The sequence below is a fragment of the Giraffa tippelskirchi genome, chromosome 14, assembly GCF_054371585.1.
Source record: "Giraffa tippelskirchi isolate mGirTip1 chromosome 14, T2T-mGirTip1v1.2.pri, whole genome shotgun sequence".
Taxonomy (NCBI): domain Eukaryota; kingdom Metazoa; phylum Chordata; class Mammalia; order Artiodactyla; family Giraffidae; genus Giraffa; species Giraffa tippelskirchi.
The window spans coordinates 10,191,118-10,215,061 of record NC_137288.1 but is presented as its reverse complement, the minus strand read 5'-3'; the positions used below and the strand labels follow the sequence as shown (position 1 = coordinate 10,215,061).

The 23,944-nt window shown below is 54.8% G+C and overlaps 3 protein-coding genes and 1 long non-coding RNA gene across 4 annotated transcripts in view; 3 read left to right on the top strand and 1 right to left on the bottom strand.

Annotated features, from left to right (window-relative positions):
- Window positions 1-23,944, bottom strand: part of LOC145534149 (uncharacterized) — a 541,812-nt gene that overhangs the window by 489,292 nt on the left and 28,576 nt on the right. Inside the window, exons 5-7 of the long non-coding RNA XR_014074275.1 lie at window positions 21,832-21,943; window positions 14,186-14,297; window positions 6,539-6,650 (exon numbers count right to left, since the gene is read on the bottom strand). This is a non-coding gene — a long non-coding RNA (uncharacterized LOC145534149). The remainder of the gene's footprint in view (window positions 1-6,538; window positions 6,651-14,185; window positions 14,298-21,831; window positions 21,944-23,944) is intronic.
- Window positions 2,106-4,505, top strand: LOC145533888 (uncharacterized). Its single transcript, XM_081561233.1, has 3 exons — window positions 2,106-2,888; window positions 3,288-3,600; window positions 3,853-4,505. The coding sequence occupies exons 1-3, from the start codon at window positions 2,652-2,654 to the stop codon at window positions 4,479-4,481; spliced, it is 1,179 nt and encodes a 392-aa protein (XP_081417359.1). The 5' UTR covers window positions 2,106-2,651; the 3' UTR covers window positions 4,482-4,505.
- Window positions 10,351-12,251, top strand: LOC145534125 (uncharacterized). The gene is made up of 3 exons (XM_081561498.1): window positions 10,351-10,536; window positions 10,936-11,248; window positions 11,501-12,251. The coding sequence occupies exons 1-3, from the start codon at window positions 10,402-10,404 to the stop codon at window positions 12,127-12,129; spliced, it is 1,077 nt and encodes a 358-aa protein (XP_081417624.1). The 5' UTR covers window positions 10,351-10,401; the 3' UTR covers window positions 12,130-12,251.
- LOC145533891 (uncharacterized) lies at window positions 17,269-19,798 on the top strand. The gene is made up of 3 exons (XM_081561236.1): window positions 17,269-18,181; window positions 18,581-18,893; window positions 19,146-19,798. Exons 1-3 carry the CDS (start codon window positions 17,945-17,947, stop codon window positions 19,772-19,774), a joined length of 1,179 nt encoding a protein of 392 aa, XP_081417362.1. The 5' UTR covers window positions 17,269-17,944; the 3' UTR covers window positions 19,775-19,798.

Genomic DNA, 23,944 nt, shown 5'->3' with positions numbered 1-23,944 from the left:
TGACAGGAATGGAGATGGAGACTTGACACCTTACACCGAGTTCACTTCCAGTTATCCCTAGACAAACTTTCCATGAAAACTTGTCACAAATCTCGAAGAACAATGAGCAGAAACCGGACACGTGCTTTGAGTCTTCACACGCAAAACTAAAAGCCAGTCCACAAAAAAAAAAAAAAACCCAGAGAATACAGTGGACTTTGCAAAATCAAAGATATCTACTGTGGGAAAGACCTCATGACAAAAGCAAAAGACAGGTCATACATCGCGAGACGAATGAGTGGAAACACAAAGCTTATCAAGGATGTGTCTCCAAACAGACAAAGAACACCAACGCAACAAGCCTGTGAAAACTAGGGAAAGGTCTGAAGGGACACCAGACTGAGGAAGACACACACAGAGGATCCCGGATGATGTCCAGCACTGAGGGCCTGAAGAAACAACGGTCTAGTTGCACCCCCTCAGGCCTGTGTGACCGTGGATGAGGCCTCTGTTTCCCGGTGGCTCTGAGAGATGGACAGGGAGGAAGGGGAAGAGAAGTCACTTGCATTTCTAATACTCACAGCAAAGTCTTCCAACGAGAAGGGAATTATCACCCCCACTGACAATGCCATTCACTGAAGTGATACCCACCAGTCCATCTAACCCAGAAGGGAAGGATGGACCTGTTCTCACAAAACGGCGAGAGATGGAAGAAGGAAGATCAAGCCCACACCAATCACTGGAAAGAGAAGCTGTGCTCAGGGCTTGAAAGAATTCCTATTGGGAAAATGATGTCACAGCCCCACAAGGCAATCCACAGCTTCGATGCTATTCCTCCCAAAATGCCAATGCATTTTCGCACCGAACAAAGAATTGCAAAAGGGGTACGGAGACAGAAAAGAGCCTAAACTGTCAATACAATCCGACGAAAAAGCCCCGATACGGACATCCAAGGTTGTGTGAAAGGAAATTAGACGACCAAACTAGGATCCTCAGGAGAGTATCGGAGAAGGCAATGGCGACCCACTCCAGTACTCTTGCCTGGAAAACGTCCTGGACGGAGGAGCCTGGTAGGCTGCAGGCCATGGGGTCACGCAGAGTCAGACACGACTGAAGTGACTTAGCCGCAGCAGCAGCAGCAGGACAGTATGCTATTGGGAATACAACAACACACACAGATCCAGATCGATGGAATAAAGTGGAGGGTCCAGAAACAAACCCCAGCATCCATGGTCAACTCATCTCTGACACAGAAGGGGAGAATATCCAAATGGGAACAAGAAAGCCTCTTCAATCAATGTCCATGGGAAAACCAGACAGCTACATCTGAAGAACGCTATTGGTTTTGATCTCATACCACCTCAATATAGGGGGAAAACCTCACCCTAAAGACTGATGTCATGAGATAGCTAGAAAGAAGCGTAGGTCAAAGGCTCCTTAACATCAGAGTCTCCTTGCCATTTGCTGGGCGGAGGTCGAAATGGGTCTCTTCAAGTAAGGCAAAGAGGTACACGAAGTACACCCATGGGTTTCCATCCAATGGAACCTCTTCACAACAGAGAAGCTAAGCATTCACAAATGCAAAAGATAGGAAAGAGAACATGAGAGACTCCTTGCAAGTGGTGTATCTGAGAAGGGGTTCATATGGAAAGAGACGAAGAATGCACAGCACTCAGATTCCAAGAAACAACACCACCACCACCCTTGACCCTTCCCCCATGACCAACTCCGACCTAAAGCCTTTCTCTCCCTCTAACCTATCCCTAAAACATAACCCTCATCTAATCATATACATGTGCATCCCTAGCATCCATCCATCCACACACGAGAGAGAAAGAGGAAGACACAGACGGAACTGAGAAAGGAAAAGAGAGGGACACAGCCAGAGAGAGACACGGAACCAAAGAGAGGAAAGGAGTCGACGGTCCAGACTTTTCCTCAATCTGCCTCGAAGGTAGAAGCAATGACAGCGCCCTTCCACCCCAGAAGGGGGAAAAGGACGGAAGGTTTGGAGAGGAAAAGACAAGAACGCAGGGAGCCATTAGAAGCTCAGCCACCCGCAGAAGCCGAGCTGGGACACTTGAACAGAATCTCAATGGAAACAGAGGAGCAGAAAGTTGGCTACTCTTTTCTATAAGAGAGGGAGACCTTCGAGTCTTCCTTTCGGTCCTCCAACTTGGATGCGGGGTCTCAAAACAGTCAGGAGGGGGAGTGCCTTTTCCTGGGTACCACGGCACATCCAGGCCTCGTTCTGCCCCATTCTGTGCTGTGTCAGCCCTGGATGGAATCTTTCTTTCTGAAGTCTCAGCGCACAAGCTCCACGTGATATCGGCCCCAGGTGGAAAGGCATGGAGCTGCTCGTAGGCCGACAGACCTAGGAAGCAGATGGGAGAATGACCACCACTCTGCAGATGGAGAGACTGGGGCAACCCTGAGGGGCATATGCTTGTCCAGGGCCACACCACTTATGAGAAGAAGGAGCCTGGTCTGAGAGCAGTGGGGTCCTCGGAGCTCAGGCCCTGGCTGAACCCAGGCCTCCCCAGGGCTGTGGGCTGGGCTGTGTGGGTGTCACTGTGCCTGCACATGGCCTAAGGGGGGTGGTCGAGCAGTCAGAAACCCAGAGATTCCCTTGGGAAGTTTTGGGGAAGGGACCTCAGCACGAACCCCAGGAGATGATGTCACCTGCCGGCAACAGAAACCAACAGAACCCGCAGCCCGGGTATCCAGGCCTCCAGAGCGGAGAGGAGCCCCCAGCCAGTTCACTGGCTGCCAGGATGTTCTGCTGTTTGCCCCTGCCCAGAGGCCGGGGCCTCAGGAGTGCTCACAGGCAGTGTGCGCGGGCACCCTGTCGACGTTGGCTCAGGACACCCCCGAGAGGCCTCTGGCCCTTTGCCCGGAGAAACAGAAAGGTAACACGGGGAGCCCCAGGACGGACCAGGCCGCCTCTCCCATGCCACCCGGAAACAGCGGGTCCTTTGCCTGTGTGTGTGGATGCGGGTTTCTTGGGGTGTGTCTCCCTCAAGGAAGCCCAGGCGGATGTGGGGTCAGAAGCCTGCGGACAAGTTGTGTCCACACCCCAGGGGAGAGCAGGCTGGGCGGGATGGGGAGAGTGCGGGCAGCGGCGGCCGCCCAGGCGGACCTCACACCCTCAGGTGGGACTCTTTCCTCCCGGGTGGGGATCTGAGCAGACACACGTCTCTGACCCTTCTGGGAAGAGAAGTTCGAGCAGGCAGAAGCAGCGGCTCCACTGCCCAGGCCCAGCTCGGAAAACTCCTAGCATGGCTGGCTGACGGTCACTGTCGTTGCAGAGCTTCCCACGTGATGAGGCCGAGGACGGGGACACCCCATCCACCTCCCGGAGGGAGGGGTCGGAGCACCACCCCCCCGCCCGTGAGGCCCAGTGCAGGCTCCAGGTGAGCGTGCCCACGGAGGCATCAGCCCCACCGGGGGAGAAGCGGAGGCGGGGAAGGCCTGCTGCCGAGACACCGCCCAGGATACACCCGGCGGCCCAGTCTGAGGCTGCCACGGAGCTCAGCACACCCGGCTCCGACCCAGAGTCCCGAGAACCCCGGCCTCTGAGGCAGCAGGAGGACCTGGAGCCCAGCACGCCAGAGCACAGAGGTGAGGACGCTGGGGCTGGTGCACGGGAGTGTGTGGGGAGGGGGTGCTGAGCTACACAGGGACGAGTCCCCGAAAGCTGCTGCTGGGCCTGCAGCAAGCGCTGGCCTCACACCCCCCGCCCCCCATCTTGCACACTTCAGTCCCAAAAGACATCCGACGCTGGGTATTCTTTGGGAATCTCTTGGAAGCTTTCTGTCCCGGGAGACGCACATGCCAAGGCTGGCCTGTGGGCAAACTTTGCTTCTCCCCCAGCTCTAGCACTGGCCTCCAACTGGAACCAGGCTCCGCTTCCCAGACCTGTCCCTACAGAGGTGCTGGCTCCAGGTGCAGGACCCAGGGATCCACCGAGGGCAGATGGAGAACCGAGACTTGCCCTCGCAGAGACACCAGGCCAGCTGGGTACTGGCCAGCACACCGGGCAGATCGGATCTCCATGCCTGCAGGACCCCCAGCCCCAGGCACTGATGTCCCACCCCCTCAGCCAGAACCTCCACCTCCACGTGCACCTCTACCTGCTCGGGCTCTGGCAGGAGAACCCGAGGCAGAGGAGGAGTCACCGCCTCGGCAGGGAGAGCCTGCCCTGGCTCCCGCGCAACACCCAGACGCCCACGATGACTCACCCACCCCTGCAGGGAGAACGAGCCCCCGCTCTGGACAGACACCCAGAGCCCTTGCCGGAAACACCACGTCCAGGGGAGCGGTCGGCTCTGCAGCCTCCATCCCCGTCTGCTCACCGTGGACGCTGGCAACTCGGTCTGCCCCCAGGGGACATGGAGTTCCTTTCCCCTGAACTGCTTTGCATTTGCTTTGTTTCCACCTTTCTGGTGATGTTTTATTTTTTGTATGGTTTCCTGTACTTTTGTTGGTTAAGTTGGGATTAGTAAACTTTTTCATCATTGTTGCAATTTGGGAACACTGTTGTGTAACTCTGGTGATACTGTGTTACCATCACCACTTTGTAGTTTCAGACCCGTTTGATCTTTATGCCTCACCCCCCCAACAAAGCCTGGATTCAAGGCAAGCACGCCCTGTTCATCCCTTCCCCCGATCCTGAACACAATTTCATCCTTTCTTTGTGCATTCCTTCCTATATTCTTGGTGTCCCCAATCAATGACTCTCAGTGAAATGACTGACGGAGTGTTTTTTGGACTCTCCAACTACTGTAAGACTCCATTGGAGAGTTCTCATTTGTATGTCATTTGAACTAGCCTTTGATATCTGAAAGGACGGTGTACGTCCTTTCAAGATACCATGTGCCAAACGAAGCCCTTTTGGCAACTGCCATCATTATCTCCAGGCAGGCATTGCTGTGTCAAGGGTGACATCTCAGCCAGAAGGCAGAGGCTGAGCTCGTCTTGTTGCACCAGCTCCCAAAAGAAGCCAAGAAAGGGAGCTGGGACAACAAACCACCCCAACACCCAGGAAAGCGTTCTTCATGACAGAAGGCTAGAAAATGACCCAACATCCTTGTGGCCCAGAACCCCTCTAGAAAATCACTGTTCCATAAAAAAGAGAAACACATGGGAAGTTCCAAGGAGAGGCAATGCCCATGGCCCGTGTACTTGAGAGAGGGCCTGACCGCTCCGGGGAAGACACGCACCGACGGAACCCCTTGGGAAACAGCAGTGATAGTCCTCACCGTCGTAAGGGTTTCCTCTGGGGACAACCTGCCCGGGGCACCACACGAGGGAGCAGACCGGCTTCTCTTCCTCTGCCCCCACACCATTCACTCAGGAAGGCAGCTCAGGTGTTCTCATGCCCTGCCTGCCTGCCTGCCTGGCTCATCCGTGAGCTGTGACCACCTACAGGGCAGGACTCCACCTTCTCCTCTCTGTGTACCGTGAATCTGCACACAGTGGGCTTGCAGAACCTTAGGAGACTTGAGCCATTCCCACTCGAGCCAGAACCCTCCCCAGGAAGGAAAACAGCTGTGGAGTCATTTTGGCCCCAGCACTGGTTCGAAAGCCTGGCGCCTCCTACAGCCTCTACGGTGTGAAGAGGGAGGTCCCTTCTGACAGAGCTTTCCGGGTCTCAGATCTAAGCTGTTGTTTCACTGTCAGCTGTGTCTCTTCCGTTGCAGCCAGGTGGGCCACGCTGCTCCAAAGGAGCTCACAAGCTGAGTTTCAAGGGAGGTATAGAGAGGACAGGGATGGCTACAACGTACTGCAAACTGAGTGAGGGTCCCCACAATCCTCAGCAAAGGTCTGTGGTGTGCAAGTGGGGAGTAGAGGGCCCCCAAGTTCCAAAGGAAGGGAGGTAGTCGGGAGCTAAAGCCCTTGGCCGCTGTGGTAGTAGCTGCAGATGGCAGCTCGTCCACAGTGCACTTCGAATGAGGTCATATGAGCGGGACTCTGGAAATGGCTCCGAAATCGGGAGAAAGGGGTCAGGGTATGTGGGAATCCGGCGGGGGTGGGGGGTGGATGAAGGAAGGTGTCCCTCCTCTCTCCAGTGCAATTTGGTTTGGTGAGTCTCAAAGCTACCAGATGGCACTTCCCAAGTCAGGCCCCCGCAGGAATCAGGGTGGGCTGCGTGCCTCGGCCCCTGCCACAGGGACAAGCCACACCAGTGGCCTCCCTGAGCTCCAATGGCCGGATCTGGGGGTTCTGTCTGGGTGCACACCTCCTTGCTGTGGCCAAGCTCCCCCCTTCTCTGAGCACCAGCTTCATCCTCTCGAATGAGGACATCGATTGCTACCTTGGCACGTTACTCTCTTCATCCTGTGAAGACTCATTAGGCTTATCCTACAATTACTAGCTGGCCCGAAGAGATATCTCCTGAATCCAGATTAAGCTGGAGTCTCCCAGGCTCATCTGGCATGTCTTCCCTGAAGTCTGCCAAAACCCACACCCTTGCATTTCCAGGGACTCCCCTTAGCCAGCTGGGCAGAAAACCCAGCATGGTTCAAACAAGCTGACAGACAAGCGGGAGAGGACTCACGGGCAGACGGCTTCCCTCAGGTCTCGGGTGGAGCTCTGGGACCACAGCAGCAACGGGCCATCCCAGGCCCTGGGCTCAGCAGCGCCCTCATTCTCAGGCCGGCGGCTCTGCCCTGAGGGGAGCAGGAAGGTCACCAACTGCCGCAGGCGGGCCTCACGCCCCTCCCACTGCTGGAGCCTGACCTCCCCCGGCCCCACCCCTTCCCCTACCCCAGCAGGACGACAGCTCGTCTTCCCCTGGCTTCCAACGGGAGGCCAGGCCCTGGGCCCCGATTGGGCACTGCCCCAGCCCGGAGCCAATCACAGTGGCCAGGGAGGTGGAACGCACCGATTGGCCAGGGCCAGGTCATGTGACCATACTCCCCAGGAAACTCAAATATTACCAAGGTTCCCTAAGAAACCAATGAACAGAATTATCCAGTAAAGGCAAACCGTGCTTTTTAATTAGGCCAATGTCACAGAAAAAAAAAAAAATGCTTCACAATGAACTGCTCAAGGAAGCTACTAAATAAACTTTCAGAAAAGTTTAGTAGTTTTTTTTTTTTTTTTTTAATAGGGTGACGGAGAGCTATACCTTTCCCGTCTATGTGAATTTAGGTTTAAACTAGATTTCCCTTGGCTATTATATAAGACAAAAAAACCCACATCCCCCCCTTTCACTCCCCCCCACCCCCAAAAAGTGTTTTAATCTATAGAATTTTTGTGTCCTCAGTTGTGTCTGATTCGCGGCAACTCACGAACTCTACACAGCCAGGCTCTTCCGTCCATGGAATTCAGGGCAATTTTTCCTGTCCCAGTAAATGCCCACCCTGGGTGATCCAAAGGCAAGGGCTCAGAGGCTCCTGAGAGACTAACTCCTTTCAGCTGAGCACAGAGCTGGCTCCTCACTGGGATGCCTGTGGCCTGGGGCTCCCTGAGGGGAGAGCAGCACTCGCCCCACCGTGTGGTCACTGCTGGAAGTGCAGGCTGCTCCTCACTCCCCCTTGACAGTGTCCCTGAGGGCAGAACAGTGTGAATCGAATCAAGGTGGAAATGCAAACTCCAATGCAACCAAACTCCCCACAAGGTCTCTAAAACCACTCAGGAACAGGGAATTGGAAACTGCAGGGGATGACAGGAATGGAGATGGAGACTTGACACCTTACACCGAGTTCACTTCCAGTTATCCCTAGACAAACTTTCCATGAAAACTTGTCACAAATCTCGAAGAACAATGAGCAGAAACCGGACACGTGCTTTGAGTCTTCACACGCAAAACTAAAAGCCAGTCCACAAAAAAAAAAAAAAACCCAGAGAATACAGTGGACTTTGCAAAATCAAAGATATCTACTGTGGGAAAGACCTCATGACAAAAGCAAAAGACAGGTCATACATCGCGAGACGAATGAGTGGAAACACAAAGCTTATCAAGGATGTGTCTCCAAACAGACAAAGAACACCAACGCAACAAGCCTGTGAAAACTAGGGAAAGGTCTGAAGGGACACCAGACTGAGGAAGACACACACAGAGGATCCCGGATGATGTCCAGCACTGAGGGCCTGAAGAAACAACGGTCTAGTTGCACCCCCTCAGGCCTGTGTGACCGTGGATGAGGCCTCTGTTTCCCGGTGGCTCTGAGAGATGGACAGGGAGGAAGGGGAAGAGAAGTCACTTGCATTTCTAATACTCACAGCAAAGTCTTCCAACGAGAAGGGAATTATCACCCCCACTGACAATGCCATTCACTGAAGTGATACCCACCAGTCCATCTAACCCAGAAGGGAAGGATGGACCTGTTCTCACAAAGCGGCGAGAGATGGAAGAAGGAAGATCAAGCCCACACCAATCACTGGAAAGAGAAGCTGTGCTCAGGGCTTGAAAGAATTCCTATTGGGAAAATGATGTCACAGCCCCACAAGGCAATCCACAGCTTCGATGCTATTCCTCCCAAAATGCCAATGCATTTTCGCACCGAACAAAGAATTGCAAAAGGGGTACGGAGACAGAAAAGAGCCTAAACTGTCAATACAATCCGACGAAAAAGCCCCGATACGGACATCCAAGGTTGTGTGAAAGGAAATTAGACGACCAAACTAGGATCCTCAGGAGAGTATCGGAGAAGGCAATGGCGACCCACTCCAGTACTCTTGCCTGGAAAACGTCCTGGACGGAGGAGCCTTGTAGGCTGCAGGCCATGGGGTCACGCAGAGTCAGACACGACTGAAGTGACTTAGCCGCAGCAGCAGCAGCAGGACAGTATGCTATTGGGAATACAACAACACACACAGATCCAGATCGATGGAATAAAGTGGAGGGTCCAGAAACAAACCCCAGCATCCATGGTCAACTCATCTCTGACACAGAAGGGGAGAATATCCAAATGGGAACAAGAAAGCCTCTTCAATCAATGTCCATGGGAAAACCAGACAGCTACATCTGAAGAACGCTATTGGTTTTGATCTCATACCACCTCAATATAGGGGGAAAACCTCACCCTAAAGACTGATGTCATGAGATAGCTAGAAAGAAGCGTAGGTCAAAGGCTCCTTAACATCAGAGTCTCCTTGCCATTTGCTGGGCGGAGGTCGAAATGGGTCTCTTCAAGTAAGGCAAAGAGGTACACGAAGTACACCCATGGGTTTCCATCCAATGGAACCTCTTCACAACAGAGAAGCTAAGCATTCACAAATGCAAAAGATAGGAAACAGAACATGAGAGACTCCTTGCAAGTGGTGTATCTGAGAAGGGGTTCATATGGAAAGAGACGAAGAATGCACAGCACTCAGATTCCAAGAAACACCACCACCACCACCCTTGACCCTTCCCCCATGACCAACTCCGACCTAAAGCCTTTCTCTCCCTCTAACCTATCCCTAAAACATAACCCTCATCTAATCATATACATGTGCATCCCTAGCATCCATCCATCCACACACGAGAGAGAAAGAGGAAGACACAGACGGAACTGAGAAAGGAAAAGAGAGGGACACAGCCAGAGAGAGACACGGAACCAAAGAGAGGAAAGGAGTCGACGGTCCAGACTTTTCCTCAATCTGCCTCGAAGGTAGAAGCAATGACAGCGCCCTTCCACCCCAGAAGGGGGAAAAGGACGGAAGGTTTGGAGAGGAAAAGACAAGAACGCAGGGAGCCATTAGAAGCTCAGCCACCCGCAGAAGCCGAGCTGGGACACTTGAACAGAATCTCAATGGAAACAGAGGAGCAGAAAGTTGGCTACTCTTTTCTATAAGAGAGGGAGACCTTCGAGTCTTCCTTTCGGTCCTCCAACTTGGATGCGGGGTCTCAAAACAGTCAGGAGGGGGAGTGCCTTTTCCCGGGTACCACGGCACATCCAGGCCTCGTTCTGCCCCATTCTGTGCTGTGTCAGCCCTGGATGGAATCTTTCTTTCTGAAGTCTCAGCGCACAAGCTCCACGTGATATCGGCCCCAGGTGGAAAGGCATGGAGCTGCTCGTAGGCCGACAGACCTAGGAAGCAGATGGGAGAATGACCACCACTCTGCAGATGGAGAGACTGGGGCAACCCTGAGGGGCATATGCTTGTCCAGGGCCACACCACTTATGAGAAGAAGGAGCCTGGTCTGAGAGCAGTGGGGTCCTCGGAGCTCAGGCCCTGGCTGAACCCAGGCCTCCCCAGGGCTGTGGGCTGGGCTGTGTGGGTGTCACTGTGCCTGCACATGGCCTAAGGGGGGTGGTCGAGCAGTCAGAAACCCAGAGATTCCCTTGGGAAGTTTTGGGGAAGGGACCTCAGCACGAACCCCAGGAGATGATGTCACCTGCCGGCAACAGAACCCAACAGAACCCGCAGCCCGGGTATCCAGGCCTCCAGAGCGGAGAGGAGCCCCCAGCCAGTTCACTGGCTGCCAGGATGTTCTGCTGTTTGCCCCTGCCCAGAGGCCGGGGCCTCAGGAGTGCTCACAGGCAGTGTGCGCGGGCACCCTGTCGACGTTGGCTCAGGACACCCCCGAGAGGCCTCTGGCCCTTTGCCCGGAGAAACAGAAAGGTAACACGGGGAGCCCCAGGACGGACCAGGCCGCCTCTCCCATGCCACCCGGAAACACCGGGTCCTTTGCCTGTGTGTGTGGATGCGGGTTTCTTGGGGTGTGTCTCCCTCAAGGAAGCCCAGGCGGATGTGGGGTCAGAAGCCTGCGGACAAGTTGTGTCCACACCCCAGGGGAGAGCAGGCTGGGCGGGATGGGGAGAGTGCGGGCAGCGGCGGCCGCCCAGGCGGACCTCACACCCTCAGGTGGGACTCTTTCCTCCCGGGTGGGGATCTGAGCAGACACACGTCTCTGACCCTTCTGGGAAGAGAAGTTCGAGCAGGCAGAAGCAGCGGCTCCACTGCCCAGGCCCAGCTCGGAAAACTCCTAGCATGGCTGGCTGACGGTCACTGTCGTTGCAGAGCTTCCCACGTGATGAGGCCGAGGACGGGGACACCCCATCCACCTCCCGGAGGGAGGGGTCGGAGCACCACCCCCCCGCCCGTGAGGCCCAGTGCAGGCTCCAGGTGAGCGTGCCCACGGAGGCATCAGCCCCACCGGGGGAGAAGCGGAGGCGGGGAAGGCCTGCTGCCGAGACACCGCCCAGGATACACCCGGCGGCCCAGTCTGAGGCTGCCACGGAGCTCAGCACACCCGGCTCCGACCCAGAGTCCCGAGAACCCCGGCCTCTGAGGCAGCAGGAGGACCTGGAGCCCAGCACGCCAGAGCACAGAGGTGAGGACGCTGGGGCTGGTGCACGGGAGTGTGTGGGGAGGGGGTGCTGAGCTACACAGGGACGAGTCCCCGAAAGCTGCTGCTGGGCCTGCAGCAAGCGCTGGCCTCACACCCCCCGCCCCCCATCTTGCACACTTCAGTCCCAAAAGACATCCGACGCTGGGTATTCTTTGGGAATCTCTTGGAAGCTTTCTGTCCCGGGAGACGCACATGCCAAGGCTGGCCTGTGGGCAAACTTTGCTTCTCCCCCAGCTCTAGCACTGGCCTCCAACTGGAACCAGGCTCCGCTTCCCAGACCTGTCCCTACAGAGGTGCTGGCTCCAGGTGCAGGACCCAGGGATCCACCGAGGGCAGATGGAGAACCGAGACTTGCCCTCGCAGAGACACCAGGCCAGCTGGGTACTGGCCAGCACACCGGGCAGATCGGATCTCCATGCCTGCAGGACCCCCAGCCCCAGGCACTGATGTCCCACCCCCTCAGCCAGAACCTCCACCTCCACGTGCACCTCTACCTGCTCGGGCTCTGGCAGGAGAACCCGAGGCAGAGGAGGAGTCACCGCCTCGGCAGGGAGAGCCTGCCCTGGCTCCCGCGCAACACCCAGACGCCCACGATGACTCACCCACCCCTGCAGGGAGAACGAGCCCCCGCTCTGGACAGACACCCAGAGCCCTTGCCGGAAACACCACGTCCAGGGGAGCGGTCGGCTCTGCAGCCTCCATCCCCGTCTGCTCACCGTGGACGCTGGCAACTCGGTCTGCCCCCAGGGGACATGGAGTTCCTTTCCCCTGAACTGCTTTGCATTTGGTTTGTTTCCACCTTTCTGGTGATGTTTTATTTTTTGTATGGTTTCCTGTGCTTTTGTTGGTTAAGTTGGGATTAGTAAACTTTTTCATCATTGTTGCAATTTGGGAACACTGTTGTGTAACTCTGGTGATACTGTGTTACCATCACCACTTTGTAGTTTCAGACCCGTTTGATCTTTATGCCCCACCCCCCAACAAAGCCTGGATTCAAGGCAAGCACGCCCTGTTCATCCCTTCCCCCGATCCTGAACACAATTTCATCCTTTCTTTGTGCATTCCTTCCTATATTCTTGGTGTCCCCAATCAATGACTCTCAGTGAAATGACTGACGGAGTGTTTTTTGGACTCTCCAACTACTGTAAGACTCCATTGGAGAGTTCTCATTTGTATGTCATTTGAACTAGCCTTTGATATCTGAAAGGACGGTGTACGTCCTTTCAAGATACCATGTGCCAAACGAAGCCCTTTTGGCAACTGCCATCATTATCTCCAGGCAGGCATTGCTGTGTCAAGGGTGACATCTCAGCCAGAAGGCAGAGGCTGAGCTCGTCTTGTTGCACCAGCTCCCAAAAGAAGCCAAGAAAGGGAGCTGGGACAACAAACCACCCCAACACCCAGGAAAGCGTTCTTCATGACAGAAGGCTAGAAAATGACCCAACATCCTTGTGGCCCAGAACCCCTCTAGAAAATCACTGTTCCATAAAAAAGAGAAACACATGGGAAGTTCCAAGGAGAGGCAATGCCCATGGCCCGTGTACTTGAGAGACGGCCTGACCGCTCCGGGGAAGACACGCACCGACGGAACCCCTTGGGAAACAGCAGTGATAGTCCTCACCGTCGTAAGGGTTTCCTCTGGGGACAACCTGCCCGGGGCACCACACGAGGGAGCAGACCGGCTTCTCTTCCTCTGCCCCCACACCATTCACTCAGGAAGGCAGCTCAGGTGTTCTCATGCCCTGCCTGCCTGCCTGCCTGGCTCATCCGTGAGCTGTGACCACCTACAGGGCAGGACTCCACCTTCTCCTCTCTGTGTACCGTGAATCTGCACACAGTGGGCTTGCAGAACCTTAGGAGACTTGAGCCATTCCCACTCGAGCCAGAACCCTCCCCAGGAAGGAAAACAGCTGTGGAGTCATTTTGGCCCCAGCACTGGTTCGAAAGCCTGGCGCCTCCTACAGCCTCTACGGTGTGAAGAGGGAGGTCCCTTCTGACAGAGCTTTCCGGGTCTCAGATCTAAGCTGTTGTTTCACTGTCAGCTGTGTCTCTTCCGTTGCAGCCAGGTGGGCCACGCTGCTCCAAAGGAGCTCACAAGCTGAGTTTCAAGGGAGGTATAGAGAGGACAGGGATGGCTACAACGTACTGCAAACTGAGTGAGGGTCCCCACAATCCTCAGCAAAGGTCTGTGGTGTGCAAGTGGGGAGTAGAGGGCCCCCAAGTTCCAAAGGAAGGGAGGTAGTCGGGAGCTAAAGCCCTTGGCCGCTGTGGTAGTAGCTGCAGATGGCAGCTCGTCCACAGTGCACTTCGAATGAGGTCATATGAGCGGGACTCTGGAAATGGCTCCGAAATCGGGAGAAAGGGGTCAGGGTATGTGGGAATCCGGCGGGGGTGGGGGGTGGATGAAGGAAGGTGTCCCTCCTCTCTCCAGTGCAATTTGGTTTGGTGAGTCTCAAAGCTACCAGATGGCACTTCCCAAGTCAGGCCCCCGCAGGAATCAGGGTGGGCTGCGTGCCTCGGCCCCTGCCACAGGGACAAGCCACACCAGTGGCCTCCCTGAGCTCCAATGGCCGGATCTGGGGGTTCTGTCTGGGTGCACACCTCCTTGCTGTGGCCAAGTTCCCCCCTTCTCTGAGCACCAGCTTCATCCTCTCGAATGAGGACATCGATTGCTACCTTGGCACGTTACTCTCTTCATCCTGTGAAGACTCATTAGGCTTATCCTACAATTACTAGCTGGCCCGAAGAGATATCTCCTGAATCCAGATTAAGCTGGAGTCTCCCAGGCTCATCTGGCATGTCTTCCCTGAAGTCTGCCAAAACCCACACCCTTGCATTTCCAGGGACTCCCCTTAGCCAGCTGGGCAGAAAACCCAGCATGGTTCAAACAAGCTGACAGACAAGCGGGAGAGGACTCACGGGCAGACGGCTTCCCTCAGGTCTCGGGTGGAGCTCTGGGACCACAGCAGCAACGGGCCATCCCAGGCCCTGGGCTCAGCAGCGCCCTCATTCTCAGGCCGGCGGCTCTGCCCTGAGGGGAGCAGGAAGGTCACCAACTGCCGCAGGCGGGCCTCACGCCCCTCCCACTGCTGGAGCCTGACCTCCCCCGGCCCCACCCCTTCCCCTACCCCAGCAGGACGACAGCTCGTCTTCCCCTGGCTTCCAACGGGAGGCCAGGCCCTGGGCCCCGATTGGGCACTGCCCCAGCCCGGAGCCAATCACAGTGGCCAGGGAGGTGGAACGCACCGATTGGCCAGGGCCAGGTCATGTGACCATACTCCCCAGGAAACTCAAATATTACCAAGGTTCCCTAAGAAACCAATGAACAGAATTATCCAGTAAAGGCAAACCGTGCTTTTTAATGAGGCCAATGTCACAGAAAAAAAAAAATGCTTCACAATGAACTGCTCAAGGAAGCTACTAAATAAACTTTCAGAAAAGTTTAGTAGTTTTTTTTTTTTTTTTTAATAGGGTGACGGAGAGCTATACCTTTCCCGTCTATGTGAATTTAGGTTTAAACTAGATTTCCCTTGGCTATTATATAAGACAAAAAAACCCACATCCCCCCCTTTCACTCCCCCCCACCCCCAAAAAGTGTTTTAATCTATAGAATTTTTGTGTCCTCAGTTGTGTCTGATTCGCGGCAACTCACGAACTCTACACAGCCAGGCTCTTCCGTCCATGGAATTCAGGGCAATTTTTTCTGTCCCAGTAAATGCCCACCCTGGGTGATCCAAAGGCAAGGGCTCAGAGGCTCCTGAGAGACTAACTCCTTTCAGCTGAGCACAGAGCTGGCTCCTCACTGGGATGCCTGTGGCCTGGGGCTCCCTGAGGGGAGAGCAGCACTCGCCCCACCGTGTGGTCACTGCTGGAAGTGCAGGCTGCTCCTCACTCCCCCTTGACAGTGTCCCTGAGGGCAGAACAGTGTGAATCGAATCAAGGTGGAAATGCAAACTCCAATGCAACCAAACTCCCCACAAGGTCTCTAAAACCACTCAGGAACAGGGAATTGGAAACTGCAGGGGATGACAGGAATGGAGATGGAGACTTGACACCTTACACCGAGTTCACTTCCAGTTATCGCTAGACAAACTTTCCATGAAAACTTGTCACAAATCTCGAAGAACAATGAGCAGAAACCGGACACGTGCTTTGAGTCTTCACACGCAAAACTAAAAGCCAGTCCACAAAAAAAAAAAAAAAACCGAGAGAATACAGTGGACTTTGCAAAATCAAAGATATCTACTGTGGGAAAGACCTCATGACAAAAGCAAAAGACAGGTCATACATCGCGAGACGAATGAGTGGAAACACAAAGCTTATCAAGGATGTGTCTCCAAACAGACAAAGAACACCAACGCAACAAGCCTGTGAAAACTAGGGAAAGGTCTGAAGGGACACCAGACTGAGGAAGACACACACAGAGGATCCCGGATGATGTCCAGCACTGAGGGCCTGAAGAAACAACGGTCTAGTTGCACCCCCTCAGGCCTGTGTGACCGTGGATGAGGCCTCTGTTTCCCGGTGGCTCTGAGAGATGGACAGGGAGGAAGGGGAAGAGAAGTCACTTGCATTTCTAATACTCACAGCAAAGTCTTCCAACGAGAAGGGAATTATCACCCCCACTGACAATGCCATTCACTGAAGTGATACCCACCAGTCCATCTAACCCAGAAGGGAAGGATGGACCTGTTCTCACAAAGCGGCGAGAGATGGAAGAAGGAAGATCAAGCCCACACCAATCACTGGAAAGAGAAGCTGTGCTCAGGGCTTGAAAGAATTCCTATTGGGAAAATGATGTCACAGCCCCACAAGGCAATCCACAGCTTCGATGCTATTCCTCCCAAAATGCCAATGCATTTTCGCACCGAACAAAGAATTGCAAAAGGGGTACGGAGACAGAAAAGAGCCTAAACTGTCAATACAATCCGACGAAAAAGCCCCGATACGGACATCCAAGGTTGTGTGAAAGGAAATTAGACGACCAAACTAGGATCCTCAGGAGAGTATCGGAGAAGGCAATGGCGACCCACTCCAGTACTCTTGCCTGGAAAACGTCCTGGACGGAGGAGCCTGGTAGGCTGCAGGCCATGGGGTCACGCAGAGTCAGACACGACTGAAGTGACTTAGCCGCAGCAGCAGCAGCAGGACAGTATGCTATTGGGAATACAACAACACACACAGATCCAGATCGATGGAATAAAGTGGAGGGTCCAGAAACAAACCCCAGCATCCATGGTCAACTCATCTCTGACACAGAAGGGGAGAATATCCAAATGGGAACAAGAAAGCCTCTTCAATCAATGTCCATGGGAAAACCAGACAGCTACATCTGAAGAACGCTATTGGTTTTGATCTCATACCACCTCAATATAGGGGGAAAACCTCACCCTAAAGACTGATGTCATGAGATAGCTAGAAAGAAGCGTAGGTCAAAGGCTCCTTAACATCAGAGTCTCCTTGCCATTTGCTGGGCGGAGGTCGAAATGGGTCTCTTCAAGTAAGGCAAAGAGGTACACGAAGTACACCCATGGGTTTCCATCCAATGGAACCTCTTCACAACAGAGAAGCTAAGCATTCACAAATGCAAAAGATAGGAAACAGAACATGAGAGACTCCTTGCAAGTGGTGTATCTGAGAAGGGGTTCATATGGAAAGAGACGAAGAATGCACAGCACTCAGATTCCAAGAAACAACACCACCACCACCCTTGACCCTTCCCCCATGACCAACTCCGACCTAAAGCCTTTCTCTCCCTCTAACCTATCCCTAAAACATAACCCTCATCTAATCATATACATGTGCATCCCTAGCATCCATCCATCCACACACGAGAGAGAAAGAGGAAGACACAGACGGAACTGAGAAAGGAAAAGAGAGGGACACAGCCAGAGAGAGACACGGAACCAAAGAGAGGAAAGGAGTCGACGGTCCAGACTTTTCCTCAATCTGCCTCGAAGGTAGAAGCAATGACAGCGCCCTTCCACCCCAGAAGGGGGAAAAGGACGGAAGGTTTGGAGAGGAAAAGACAAGAACGCAGGGAGCCATTAGAAGCTCAGCCACCCGCAGAAGCCGAGCTGGGACACTTGAACAGAATCTCAATGGAAACAGAGGAGCAGAAAGTTGGCTACTCTTTTCTATAAGAGAGGGAGACCTTCGAGTCTTCCTTTCGGTCCTCCAACTTGGATGCGGGGTCTCAAAACAGTCAGGAGGGGGAGTGCCTTTTCCTGGGTACCACGGCACATCCAGGCCTCGTTCTGCCCCATTCTGTGCTGTGTCAGCCCTGGATGGAATCTTTCTTTCTGAAGTCTCAGCGCACAAGCTCCACGTGATATCGGCCCCAGGTGGAAAGGCATGGAGCTGCTCGTAGGCCGACAGACCTAGGAAGCAGATGGGAGAATGACCACCACTCTGCAGATGGAGAGACTGGGGCAACCCTGAGGGGCATATGCTTGTCCAGGGCCACACCACTTATGAGAAGAAGGAGCCTGGTCTGAGAGCAGTGGGGTCCTCGGAGCTCAGGCCCTGGCTGAACCCAGGCCTCCCCAGGGCTGTGGGCTGGGCTGTGTGGGTGTCACTGTGCCTGCACATGGCCTAAGGGGGGTGGTCGAGCAGTCAGAAACCCAGAGATTCCCTTGGGAAGTTTTGGGGAAGGGACCTCAGCACGAACCCCAGGAGATGATGTCACCTGCCGGCAACAGAACCCAACAGAACCCGCAGCCCGGGTATCCAGGCCTCCAGAGCGGAGAGGAGCCCCCAGCCAGTTCACTGGCTGCCAGGATGTTCTGCTGTTTGCCCCTGCCCAGAGGCCGGGGCCTCAGGAGTGCTCACAGGCAGTGTGCGCGGGCACCCTGTCGACGTTGGCTCAGGACACCCCCGAGAGGCCTCTGGCCCTTTGCCCGGAGAAACAGAAAGGTAACACGGGGAGCCCCAGGACGGACCAGGCCGCCTCTCCCATGCCACCCGGAAACACCGGGTCCTTTGCCTGTGTGTGTGGATGCGGGTTTCTTGGGGTGTGTCTCCCTCAAGGAAGCCCAGGCGGATGTGGGGTCAGAAGCCTGCGGACAAGTTGTGTCCACACCCCAGGGGAGAGCAGGCTGGGCGGGATGGGGAGAGTGCGGGCAGCGGCGGCCGCCCAGGCGGACCTCACACCCTCAGGTGGGACTCTTTCCTCCCGGGTGGGGATCTGAGCAGACACACGTCTCTGACCCTTCTGGGAAGAGAAGTTCGAGCAGGCAGAAGCAGCGGCTCCACTGCCCAGGCCCAGCTCGGAAAACTCCTAGCATGGCTGGCTGACGGTCACTGTCGTTGCAGAGCTTCCCACGTGATGAGGCCGAGGACGGGGACACCCCATCCACCTCCCGGAGGGAGGGGTCGGAGCACCACCCCCCCGCCCGTGAGGCCCAGTGCAGGCTCCAGGTGAGCGTGCCCACGGAGGCATCAGCCCCACCGGGGGAGAAGCGGAGGCGGGGAAGGCCTGCTGCCGAGACACCGCCCAGGATACACCCGGCGGCCCAGTCTGAGGCTGCCACGGAGCTCAGCACACCCGGCTCCGACCCAGAGTCCCGAGAACCCCGGCCTCTGAGGCAGCAGGAGGACCTGGAGCCCAGCACGCCAGAGCACAGAGGTGAGGACGCTGGGGCTGGTGCACGGGAGTGTGTGGGGAGGGGGTGCTGAGCTACACAGGGACGAGTCCCCGAAAGCTGCTGCTGGGCCTGCAGCAAGCGCTGGCCTCACACCCCCCGCCCCCCATCTTGCACACTTCAGTCCCAAAAGACATCCGACGCTGGGTATTCTTTGGGAATCTCTTGGAAGCTTTCTGTCCCGGGAGACGCACATGCCAAGGCTGGCCTGTGGGCAAACTTTGCTTCTCCCCCAGCTCTAGCACTGGCCTCCAACTGGAACCAGGCTCCGCTTCCCAGACCTGTCCCTACAGAGGTGCTGGCTCCAGGTGCAGGACCCAGGGATCCACCGAGGGCAGATGGAGAACCGAGACTTGCCCTCGCAGAGACACCAGGCCAGCTGGGTACTGGCCAGCACACCGGGCAGATCGGATCTCCATGCCTGCAGGACCCCCAGCCCCAGGCACTGATGTCCCACCCCCTCAGCCAGAACCTCCACCTCCACGTGCACCTCTACCTGCTCGGGCTCTGGCAGGAGAACCCGAGGCAGAGGAGGAGTCACCGCCTCGGCAGGGAGAGCCTGCCCTGGCTCCCGCGCAACACCCAGACGCCCACGATGACTCACCCACCCCTGCAGGGAGAACGAGCCCCCGCTCTGGACAGACACCCAGAGCCCTTGCCGGAAACACCACGTCCAGGGGAGCGGTCGGCTCTGCAGCCTCCATCCCCGTCTGCTCACCGTGGACGCTGGCAACTCGGTCTGCCCCCAGGGGACATGGAGTTCCTTTCCCCTGAACTGCTTTGCATTTGCTTTGTTTCCACCTTTCTGGTGATGTTTTATTTTTTGTATGGTTTCCTGTACTTTTGTTGGTTAAGTTGGGATTAGTAAACTTTTTCATCATTGTTGCAATTTGGGAACACTGTTGTGTAACTCTGGTGATACTGTGTTACCATCACCACTTTGTAGTTTCAGACCCGTTTGATCTTTATGCCCCACCCCCCCAACAAAGCCTGGATTCAAGGCAAGCACGCCCTGTTCATCCCTTCCCCCGATCCTGAACACAATTTCATCCTTTCTTTGTGCATTCCTTCCTATATTCTTGGTGTCCCCAATCAATGACTCTCAGTGAAATGACTGACGGAGTGTTTTTTGGACTCTCCAACTACTGTAAGACTCCATTGGAGAGTTCTCATTTGTATGTCATTTGAACTAGCCTTTGATATCTGAAAGGACGGTGTACGTCCTTTCAAGATACCATGTGCCAAACGAAGCCCTTTTGGCAACTGCCATCATTATCTCCAGGCAGGCATTGCTGTGTCAAGGGTGACATCTCAGCCAGAAGGCAGAGGCTGAGCTCGTCTTGTTGCACCAGCTCCCAAAAGAAGCCAAGAAAGGGAGCTGGAACAACAAACCACCCCAACACCCAGGAAAGCGTTCTTCATGACAGAAGGCTAGAAAATGACCCAACATCCTTGTGGCCCAGAACCCCTCTAGAAAATCACTGTTCCATAAAAAAGAGAAACACATGGGAAGTTCCAAGGAGAGGCAATGCCCATGGCCCGTGTACTTGAGAGACGGCCTGACCGCTCCGGGGAAGACACGCACCGACGGAACCCCTTGGGAAACAGCAGTGATAGTCCTCACCGTCGTAAGGGTTTCCTCTGGGGACAACCTGCCCGGGGCACCACACGAGGGAGCAGACCGGCTTCTCTTCCTCTGCCCCCACACCATTCACTCAGGAAGGCAGCTCAGGTGTTCTCATGCCCTGCCTGCCTGCCTGCCTGGCTCATCCGTGAGCTGTGACCACCTACAGGGCAGGACTCCACCTTCTCCTCTCTGTGTACCGTGAATCTGCACACAGTGGGCTTGCAGAACCTTAGGAGACTTGAGCCATTCCCACTCGAGCCAGAACCCTCCCCAGGAAGGAAAACAGCTGTGGAGTCATTTTGGCCCCAGCACTGGTTCGAAAGCCTGGCGCCTCCTACAGCCTCTACGGTGTGAAGAGGGAGGTCCCTTCTGACAGAGCTTTCCGGGTCTCAGATCTAAGCTGTTGTTTCACTGTCAGCTGTGTCTCTTCCGTTGCAGCCAGGTGGGCCACGCTGCTCCAAAGGAGCTCACAAGCTGAGTTTCAAGGGAGGTATAGAGAGGACAGGGATGGCTACAACGTACTGCAAACTGAGTGAGGGTCCCCACAATCCTCAGCAAAGGTCTGTGGTGTGCAAGTGGGGAGTAGAGGGCCCCCAAGTTCCAAAGGAAGGGAGGTAGTCGGGAGCTAAAGCCCTTGGCCGCTGTGGTAGTAGCTGCAGATGGCAGCTCGTCCACAGTGCACTTCGAATGAGGTCATATGAGCGGGACTCTGGAAATGGCTCCGAAATCGGGAGAAAGGGGTCAGGGTATGTGGGAATCCGGCGGGGGTGGGGGGTGGATGAAGGAAGGTGTCCCTCCTCTCTCCAGTGCAATTTGGTTTGGTGAGTCTCAAAGCTACCAGATGGCACTTCCCAAGTCAGGCCCCCGCAGGAATCAGGGTGGGCTGCGTGCCTCGGCCCCTGCCACAGGGACAAGCCACACCAGTGGCCTCCCTGAGCTCCAATGGCCGGATCTGGGGGTTCTGTCTGGGTGCACACCTCCTTGCTGTGGCCAAGTTCCCCCCTTCTCTGAGCACCAGCTTCATCCTCTCGAATGAGGACATCGATTGCTACCTTGGCACGTTACTCTCTTCATCCTGTGAAGACTCATTAGGCTTATCCTACAATTACTAGCTGGCCCGAAGAGATATCTCCTGAATCCAGATTAAGCTGGAGTCTCCCAGGCTCATCTGGCATGTCTTCCCTGAAGTCTGCCAAAACCCACACCCTTGCATTTCCAGGGACTCCCCTTAGCCAGCTGGGCAGAAAACCCAGCATGGTTCAAACAAGCTGACAGACAAGCGGGAGAGGACTCACGGGCAGACGGCTTCCCTCAGGTCTCGGGTGGAGCTCTGGGACCACAGCAGCAACGGGCCATCCCAGGCCCTGGGCTCAGCAGCGCCCTCATTCTCAGGCCGGCGGCTCTGCCCTGAGGGGAGCAGGAAGGTCACCAACTGCCGCAGGCGGGCCTCACGCCCCTCCCACTGCTGGAGCCTGACCTCCCCCGGCCCCACCCCTTCCCCTACCCCAGCAGGACGACAGCTCGTCTTCCCCTGGCTTCCAACGGGAGGCCCGGCCCTGGGCCCCGATTGGGCACTGCCCCAGCCCGGAGCCAATCACAGTGGCCAGGGAGGTGGAACGCACCGATTGGCCAGGGCCAGGTCATGTGACCATACTCCCCAGGAAACTCAAATATTACCAAGGTTCCCTAAGAAACCAATGAACAGAATTATCCAGTAAAGGCAAACCGTGCTTTTTAATGAGGCCAATGTCACAGAAAAAAAAAAAATGCTTCACAATGAACTGCTCAAGGAAGCTACTAAATAAACTTTCAGAAAAGTTTAGTAGTTTTTTTTTTTTTTTTTTAATAGGGTGACGGAGAGCTATACCTTTCCCGTCTATGTGAATTTAGGTTTAAACTAGATTTCCCTTGGCTATTATATAAGACAAAAAAACCCACATCCCCCCCTTTCACTCCCCCCCACCCCCAAAAAGTGTTTTAATCTATAGAATTTTTGTGTCCTCAGTTGTGTCTGATTCGCAGCAACTCACGAACTCTACACAGCCAGGCTCTTCCGTCCATGGAATTCAGGGCAATTTTTTCTGTCCCAGTAAATGCCCACCCTGGGTGATCCAAAGGCAAGGGCTCAGAGGCTCCTGAGAGACTAACTCCTTTCAGCTGAGCACAGAGCTGGCTCCTCACTGGGATGCCTGTGGCCTGGGGCTCCCTGAGGGGAGAGCAGCACTCGCCCCACCGTGTGGTCACTGCTGGAAGTGCAGGCTGCTCCTCACTCCCCCTTGACAGTGTCCCTGAGGGCAGAACAGTGTGAATCGAATCAAGGTGGAAATGCAAACTCCAATGCAACCAAACTCCCCACAAGGTCTCTAAAACCACTCAGGAACAGGGAATTGGAAACTGCAGGGGATGACAGGAATGGAGATGGAGACTTGACACCTTACACCGAGTTCACTTCCAGTTATCCCTAGACAAACTTTCCATGAAAACTTGTCACAAATCTCGAAGAACAATGAGCAGAAACCGGACACGTGCTTTGAGTCTTCACACACAAAACTAAAAGCCAGTCCACAAAAAAAAAAAAACCCAGAGAATACAGTGGACTTTGCAAAATCAAAGATATCTACTGTGGGAAAGACCTCATGACAAAAGCAAAAGACAGGTCATACATCGCGAGACGAATGAGTGGAAACACAAAGCTTATCAAGGATGTATCTCCAAACAGACAAAGAACACCAACGCAACAAGCCTGTGAAAACTAGGGAAAGGTCTGAAGGGACACCAGACTGAGGAAGACACACACAGAGGATCCCGGATGATGTCCAGCACTGAGGGCCTGAAGAAACAACGGTCTAGTTGCACCCCCTCAGGCCTGTGTGACCGTGGATGAGGCCTCTGTTTCCCGGTGGCTCTGAGAGATGGACAGGGAGGAAGGGGAAGAGAAGTCACTTGCATTTCTAATACTCACAGCAAAGTCTTCCAACGAGAAGGGAATTATCACCCCCACTGACAATGCCATTCACTGAAGTGATACCCACCAGTCCATCTAACCCACAAGGGAAGGATGGACCTGTTCTCACAAAATGGCGAGAGATGGAAGAAGGAAGATCAAGCCCACACCAATCACTGGAAAGAGAAGCTGTGCTCAGGGCTTGAAAGAATTCCTATTGGGAAAATGATGTCACAGCCCCACAAGGCAATCCACAGCTTCGATGCTATTCCTCCCAAAATGCCAATGCATTTTCGCACCGAACAAAGAATTGCAAAAGGGGTACGGAGACAGAAAAGAGCCTAAACTGTCAATACAATCCGACGAAAAAGCCCCGATACGGACATCCAAGGTTGTGTGAAAGGAAATTAGACGACCAAACTAGGATCCTCAGGAGAGTATCGGAGAAGGCAATGGCGACCCAC

What these genes read in the sequence shown, in the direction of transcription:
- LOC145533891 (XM_081561236.1), top strand. Translation starts at nt 17,945, where the DNA reads ATGATGTCACCTGCCGGCAACAGAACCCAACAGAACCCGCAGCCCGGG. An exon ending in TTGCCCGGAGAAACAGAAAG is followed by an intron (nt 18,182 to 18,580) that starts GTAACACGGGGA and finishes CTGTCGTTGCAG; the next exon opens with AGCTTCCCACGTGATGAGGC. An exon ending in CAGCACGCCAGAGCACAGAG is followed by an intron (nt 18,894 to 19,145) that starts GTGAGGACGCTG and finishes CTTCTCCCCCAG; the next exon opens with CTCTAGCACTGGCCTCCAAC.
- LOC145534125 (XM_081561498.1), top strand. Translation starts at nt 10,402, where the DNA reads ATGTTCTGCTGTTTGCCCCTGCCCAGAGGCCGGGGCCTCAGGAGTGCT. An exon ending in TTGCCCGGAGAAACAGAAAG is followed by an intron (nt 10,537 to 10,935) that starts GTAACACGGGGA and finishes CTGTCGTTGCAG; the next exon opens with AGCTTCCCACGTGATGAGGC. An exon ending in CAGCACGCCAGAGCACAGAG is followed by an intron (nt 11,249 to 11,500) that starts GTGAGGACGCTG and finishes CTTCTCCCCCAG; the next exon opens with CTCTAGCACTGGCCTCCAAC.
- LOC145533888 (XM_081561233.1), top strand. Translation starts at nt 2,652, where the DNA reads ATGATGTCACCTGCCGGCAACAGAAACCAACAGAACCCGCAGCCCGGG. An exon ending in TTGCCCGGAGAAACAGAAAG is followed by an intron (nt 2,889 to 3,287) that starts GTAACACGGGGA and finishes CTGTCGTTGCAG; the next exon opens with AGCTTCCCACGTGATGAGGC. An exon ending in CAGCACGCCAGAGCACAGAG is followed by an intron (nt 3,601 to 3,852) that starts GTGAGGACGCTG and finishes CTTCTCCCCCAG; the next exon opens with CTCTAGCACTGGCCTCCAAC.